The 7,659-nt window shown below is 39.9% G+C and overlaps 1 protein-coding gene across 1 annotated transcript in view; it reads left to right on the top strand.

Moving 5' to 3' along the window:
• The window catches only part of LOC107137019 (galactose mutarotase-like), a 6,967-nt gene extending 4,117 nt beyond the window's left edge, over positions 1 to 2,850 (top strand). Inside the window, exon 2 of the mRNA XM_015479401.2 lies at positions 2,489 to 2,850. Coding sequence (XP_015334887.2) covers positions 2,489 to 2,835 — 347 coding nt within the window. The 3' untranslated portion in view covers positions 2,836 to 2,850. The remainder of the gene's footprint in view (positions 1 to 2,488) is intronic.
• The last annotated feature ends 4,809 nt before the right edge of the window (positions 2,851 to 7,659 follow it).

Genomic DNA, 7,659 nt, shown 5'->3' with positions numbered 1-7,659 from the left:
GGCAGGAGAGGGATTATCCCCTTTTCTGTCTAAAGAGAAGATGAAACAAAACCAAGAAGAGGTTGTTTGCCTTTTGGGACTCCTTTTGTTTAACCACTGTTAAGGGGTTTGAAAACTACAGCTTCAGAAAGTAGAAGGTGGGGAGAAAGTGGGAACTGACGGAGCAATGAACCCCACCAGTGCCTAGAGACGGTGATTAGATGGGCCAACCAGGATGCCTGGTGCTTGCTAAATACAGTTGGCCCTCTGTATCTATGGATTTGCATCAGTGAATTCAACCAACCACAGATCAAAAATATTTTGGGGAAAACTGCAATAGTACTAAATGTGTTTAGACTTTTTTTCTTGTCATTCCCTAAATAATAATAAAGTACAAAAACTATTTATATGGCATTTGCATTGTATTAGGGATTATATATAATCTAGAGATGATTTAAAGTATGTGGAAGGAGCTGGGTGCAGTAGCACACACCTGTAATCCAAGATATTCAGGAGGCTGAGGCAGGAGAATTGCAAGTTCTAGGCCAGCCTCTGGAAATTAGCGAGACCTTGTCTCAAAATAAAAATAATAAAGGGGTTGAGGATATAACTGAATCCCCAGTACTGAGGAAAGAAGAAAGAAAGAGGATGTGCATAGGTTTTATGCAAATGCTACCCCATCTTATATGAGGAATTGAGCATTTATATACTTTGGTACTTTGTTAGGGGGAAGGGACACTGGTAGGCAATGCTTAAAAGTATGTATTAGGAGCCAAACTACTTGGATTCAAGTCTTGATTCCTCTGCTAACTAGTGTTTTAGAGCAAGTTACTAAACTTTTCTGTCCTCAGTTTCCACATCAGTAAACTGGGGCAATAATAGTATCTACTTAAGAGAAATGTTCTGAGGATGAAATGAATTAAACGTAGAGCCCTGAGAAAGTGTCTGGGACTTAGAAAGGACTAAGTGTCCGCTGTTATAATAGTTCATTTACAAGATTCTGAGGCACCATGGATTAATGAGGAAGGAACCAGGACCTGGAAGAGAATGATTAACTTGTGCCCAACCAGTTGTGTAATGGGAACAGTGACCAGCCACTGGCTGATTCAGGGTCTGTATCCGAGAGCCCCTCCAGCTGTGGAAAAATAGGTCATATGTTTGAATTGCATTCTTTGCTAATCCTAACTAGACATGGAGGATACAGAGTACCCCAGGAAAGGAGAATGGAATCCAGAGTGCATTTGAGTGAGAAATAGAACAGAAAGGAATTTTGGTGAAAATGCAAAAACAAACTATCTCCAAATCTTAATCTGTTCCATGGAAAACCAGAGAAGAACTTAAAAAAACTGTAAGAATAGTAAACTTTAAGAAGAGAAAAACTTTAAGAAGAGTACTTTAAGTACTTTTACTGGAATATGCCCTTGTTCAGAGTTTTAACTACAACGATGATGCTTTGCTTTTTTAACCCCCACCACCAAAAAAAAAAAGCCCAGCAACATTTGATTCTCATCAATATGCCCTGTAGCAATCAAAAGGAATATGGTAGATAGGTAGTAAAAGGGAGAAACCTTAAGATATTTGATAAATGAAAAGTTACAGAACAATGTGTATAACTCAATTATATCTGTATAGAATATACATGTGTTTGTCTTCTTGCATGTATGCTTATATGTAGTTAATTCAATTTTTGAAAAAACTGTACATTCCCACCTGTTAACAATGATTGACATTAGGAAGGAAGAGAAGTGAAGAAAGGCTTTTAAAATGTTTTACACTATTAAGTTTGCCAGATTTAGCAAATGAAAATATAAGAAGTCTGATTTAAATTTCAGGTAAACAACTTATACTGTCTCCTCCATACTAATACTATGAACATACTTAAATACTGTTAAATGATTACTCATTTTTTATTTGAAATTCAAATTTAACTAGGCATCCTGTATTTCCTCTGGCAATCCTACTCAATGTCCTTGGGTATTATTTAACTCTCATTAAAGATATTTACATGTACTAATTATATGATTTTACAAAAACATGAAAAGAGAAAGAAGAATTAGATAGTTTTCTCTCAAGACTACACAAAAGTCTAATTTTTAGTTAAGAAAATTGATTGGCTCAGAAAATAGCAGATTATAAAGCAACATTCCCACTAAGATCCCAGTTTATAAAAAGAAGCAAATGCATATGTACACTACACTGAAAGACAGAAGGATATATATAAGAATATTAACAGTGGTTCTCTCGAGTGATAAGATTAAGGAGGATTTAAATTTCTTCTTTGTGTGTTATAAAATTCTTTAAAACTTTTTGTAATGAATATTTATTACTTCTGGAACAGGAAAATGTCAGGTGTGAAAAAAAATACCATTTTTCTGTGCTTTCATGAAGACTTTGATATGGCCAACTTGAAGGTAGTTGTGGCTTCCTCAAGAAGAAAGTGATAAGCAGCAGTGTAAGACACCTCTTCTGTTTGAAGTTTTAAAAAGCACTGTCATCCTTGTCCTTTCAGGGTACCTCCAAAACCTGCCCTACTTTGGAGCAGTGATTGGAAGGGTGGCCAACCAAATTGGCAAAGGAACATTCAAGTTGGATGGGAAGGAGTATCACCTGGCCATTAACTATGGGCCCAACAGTCTGCATGGAGGACTCAAAGGGTTTGACAAGGTGAGTCCAGGGCATGTGGCAGAGTCCTTTCTTGGTCCACTTCCCAGAGTACCCACAAGCATGTCTTCTGTTGCCAAGCAGAATCCTAGGCCCTGGGACATGTGCATGGTAAAGCAATCCAGGAAAAAGGCTGTTCCCAGGGTTTGGGGGAGCAGATGCAAATGGCCACATCCAGGATCTTTCCTTCTCTAGTTCATCTGACTGTCACAAGCAGGGATCCTTGAGTGAAAGGACCATGCCCCCTGACTTAGGAATGATGTAGAACAACTTTCTCATAGTGTTGGGATCAGGGAATCAGGTTGAAGAAATGTGGGTTAATGATAAATACCTACCCCCTACTGCATAGGCCTTCACATATGTTGTCTCTGTATCATCACTCAAATGAGAAATCTGAGATTGTGAAAGGCACACGATTCCTAAAGGGGACAGCCAGGTCTGCCTGGCTCCAAGCCCTCATCGCTATACTAGAGCTGCTGGTGTCCTCCATGGCCACTGTGGGGACCCCCAATCCAATACACCTCCCTGTTCCTCTTGTGTGCACCCTTCCTGTGCAGTGTGGCACCACACCCGGAAATGCCCTTCCACTGAAGTGCTTTGTGCCTTGAAATTACCTTAGGCTCCTCCAGATCCCCCTTTCTAAATAAAAACTCCATTCCCTAAATAAAAACTCCAATCCTTGGAAAGCAAAAGGATCAAGCTACTCCCTGAGATCAGAGTTCCTGGCCTCCTGCTTCACAGTCTGTGGGAGTCTGTGGGTTAACCCACAGACTCTCCTGCCAGTCTCATTTTAGTCTCTGACAGAAAAAATTTCAGATACCTCTCCTTTAATTTATACCACCCAGGTTGTTTGCTAGAGTGGAGATAGAGAAGATAGGAAGTAAAATGTGTGGTAACTAAAGGCCATGATTTCCTTTTTTCTGCCTCTGGCCTCCACTTCTCCTGCTGAAGGAAGTTGGTTGCTCTAGGTTTTCCCCTCTCCCTCCAGCTTCCTCTCTGTAGCCAAGAACCAGACTATCCCATTGGCTTCCCTTTCTTCAGTGATGGACTCCTCACCCTAGGGAGAGCAAAAGGCTCTCCCTAGTAGCATCTGCTGTGCCCAAGAGCAGAGGGCAGAGATCCTCTAGAACATGCCAGGTCCATGAGTAAACCCCATCTAGAAGAAGCTGGGCCGAATTCCTACAGGGATCTTCAGAGGACCCTCAGAACAGCACCTTGCTCTTCTCCTTCTGTTCCACTGTGGTATTTTCTGCAGTGTATGTATTCATATGTATTCCCTTTATTAACACAGAAGAATAGTAAGAGTGCATGTCTGTTTTACTCCATTTTCTGTTGCTATGACTAAATACATAGACTGAGTCATGTATAAAGACAAAGGTTTTTTTCCCCTCACAGTTCTGGAAACTGGGGAGTCCAAGAGTATGGTGCCAGCCTCTAGTGAGGGCCTTCTTGCTGCGTCTTAACATAGAAGAGGGCATCTCATGGCAAGAATGAGTAACTATACCAGTTTGGGTCTTTTTTCCTTTTCCAGCAAAACCATTGATGCCATCAGAGGTTACCGCTCTCATGACCTCCTCTAATCCTAACTACCTGCCAAAGGCTGCATCTCCAAATACCATTAGCATGACTTTGGGAATTACGTTTTAAACATATGAACTTTTGGAAGACACATTCAAACCATAGCCCAAACCCGTGCAGTGGGCCCCTTTTGTGAACCACGGAGCATAATAGGCTGGGGATTCCTGAGGTTCACAGTATAATGAGGCAGATTGACCCTTACATAACTATTAACAGCTGGGCTTCCACAGGCACCATAACATAGATGCTAACGGTATACTAGAAGAGCTGAACATGAACAAATGAATAGTTATGGAGGTGGGACTTGAACAGCTTTTGAAGAACAGGTAACATTTCATTCAATCTGTGGGTATTAGACAGAATGGCTATACTGGGGCCCAGAGATGGGTGGGGAAAAGATGAGAATACTTATGGAGCCACTGAAAGTTTCTCAGCAGTAAGTTTTTAGATAGGTATCATTAGCAGTATCAGATGGACTTTATTTTAAGTGTATTGGATTTCAACAATTACTGAATTAATAGTTTAGGTTGGGGGTGTGTGTTTTTCTGTGCAGATCAGCACAATTCTTTAAAAGATGAAAATTAAATAACCTGACAGGATTTGAAATAGTATAAGAAAGTCTGCAGATTTAAAGTTCCTAGAGAGTTAGAAACTATAAGGTCAGAGAAATTCTTCCATGAATGGGAATTACACGTAACTGAAAATATTTGTTTACACCAAAATCTTTCCATTCTTTCGTTTCCCTAAAGAAGAAAATTTGGGTAGAAAGGTAAGAACATTTTATTTCAGATATTTAATTCCTACAATTTTCCATTTGGGGAATTCTTTTTTTCTTTTTTTTAATTATACATATAACAGTCTTCCTATTTTAAGTGTCTTGAAAGTTCAATATTTCTGAGAGATAATTAGGATATAAATTAAATTTTTTACTGAGATCAGTGAATTTGTGTCAATGCCAGCTGCTCTCATTGTAGATGAAGGTAGAGACCTCCATCCCTGCTGGGCTCCCCTTCCTGGCAGACAGAACACCTGTGAGAGCCAGACCCAGGCTAGAGTGAATGGGCAGAGCCTGGCTGCAAGGCTATTCCTCTGATGCAGAAGGTTATTATCTTTTAACTGTGTTTGGAGTGAGAGTTTGACTCTTCTGTTGAAAATGGAGATTTGAATAAAGCTGTTCACTGAAACTAAGATGTGAAATCATTTAGATAGCCAGACCTGAGTTGGAATCCTAGCTCTGTCACTAATTACATGTATGATTTTAAACAATATTTTTTCTTTTTAAACTATGCTGTATTAAAGGGTTCTATTCTACACCTCCAGAATGTATGGGTAGAAACAGGCAGGTTAACTCCATTGAACTTAATTTGTTCATCTGTAAAGTGGGGATAATATTAGTTGGAACTATAAGAGCCAGTGTTCAACAGTTTTGACCTACAGGGACGGTCATTTCGTTTAGTTCAACCAAAAAGTTCCTTGCAAGGTGATTTAGGTAAGGCATCAGTGACTGGTGAATACTCCACAGATTGGAGGTCTCATGTGTGCAATAAGCTCTTTACTAGTGATCCCAGAGCTCCCTAAAGGACGAGGACTCTGGTCAACTCATGCTGCTATTGTAACATAAGGGAACAGGCTTGGGCTGGGTCAAATCCACTATCACTTACCAGCTGCATGACCTGGGGCCAGCAGTTTACCCTTCCTGAGCCTCAGTGTGTGGTCACTCAATGAGAATGATGGCACTACTTGAAGTAGACAGATGAGATAATGTCTGTAAAGTTTTTGGCTAGGTGCCTTTCTTCATAACGAACACTTGATAAATGCTGGTTTTCCCTTCCCTGAAAGTGTGATCTTTGGGCTGGGGATGTGGCTCAAGCGGTAGCGCGCTCGCCTGGCATGCGTGCGACCCGGGTTCAATCCTCAGCACCACATACAAACAAAGATGTTGTGTCCGCCAATAACTAAAATAAATAAATAAATATTTAAAAATTCAAAAAAAAAAAAAAAGAAAGNTTGCATTTGAAAATGGCCTACCAAGGTATTAACAATAAGTCCAAACAATGTGCTTTATTTGTGTAACTGACATTGCAGCACTGAATAACCATGATTTGCCTATACAATCACATGAGCCTTGCTGGCATCTTGATTCCTGAACCAGGTGCCACAGATGACACTTAAGTGGCTGTTCCGCTGTTTAACTTCCCAAAGAGGCAAAGCAGTATTTCCCTCATTTTGAAAAGTTAAAAATATGCAAACAAACAATTTTGTTTAGGCATCATATGAATTTGTGTCACAATTACAAAAGCATGTCTGAGAACAGGTACGAAACAAAGGCATGAATCTGGTTCTTTTGGGGGAAAGGTAGGAACACAGTAGAAGACAGATATGCAGAAAGGCCAATTGTGTCTCTGATATTTGTTCTATTTATTTATGGTACTGAGGATTGAACCCAGGTGTGCTTCACCACTGAACTACACCCCAAACTTTGTGTGTGTGTGTGTGGTGCTGAGGATTGAACCCAGGGTTTTGTGCATGTGAGGCAAGCACTCTACCAACTGAGTTATATCTCCAGCCCCTTATTTTATTTATTTATTTATTTAGAGACAGGGACTTACTAAGTTGCCAAGGCTGGCCTCCAACTTTCAATCCTCCTGCCTCAGCCTCTGAATTAGCTGAGGTTATAGGCACCATCACCATACCTGATCATAGATTATTTTAAATGGGGAAACAGGTACAATGTGTCTTTCTGTTACAGCAAAAGAGAAAAAAAATAGCTAAGTGTAAAGAAAACAGTAGTTTGTGATTGAAACCAAATGAATGACAATCAAAATCTCTCATTCTCAGGGTAAAATCTCCACTTTAAGTAGTATGTTAACTCAATCCCCCAAACCAGCTTGTTTTGATGTTCCCTTACTTCTGTTTAGGCACAGTCTTCTTTTTTGGTATTACCTGGCAGGATTTTTCCCCCCTCCACAGCTTCTCAAACCTCTGATGAGGCCTTGGACTGGGAAGCCTTTGGTTCTAGTTGTTTGATGGTACTAAGTAACTGCCTAATTTCCTGCTTTATCTTTTATCTAGATACACTCACAGGTACAAAGCAGAGCAGGATATGACAGTTAGAGGGAATGTTGCAACAATGAAAACAATCACTCTGGGTCTTAGGCCTATTTGCTGAATTTTATTTCAGCAGATTATCTCTTGCAATAACACTCAGAATGAGCCTGGGCTGTAGAGATACAGCAGTCAACTGACACCAGTTGACACTGTCACTTAGCAGCTTGTATGGGCCTGCTGAGTTTGTTTTGTTTTACATTAAAGCCTTCCCTCTAATTTGGATTTGATTTGAAGTTTTTGTAACTTTAGACCTACTTTATATCTCTATCTCTCTCACTTACCTTATAGGAAGGCTGAAACATAAGACAGCCAAGATTTAGAAAACAGCATGAT

Source organism: Marmota marmota, unplaced genomic scaffold (assembly GCF_001458135.2).
Source record: "Marmota marmota marmota unplaced genomic scaffold, marMar, whole genome shotgun sequence".
NCBI lineage: Eukaryota > Metazoa > Chordata > Mammalia > Rodentia > Sciuridae > Marmota > Marmota marmota.
The sequence above is the reverse complement of the archived record's forward strand: the minus strand, read 5'-3'. Positions and strand labels throughout refer to the sequence as shown.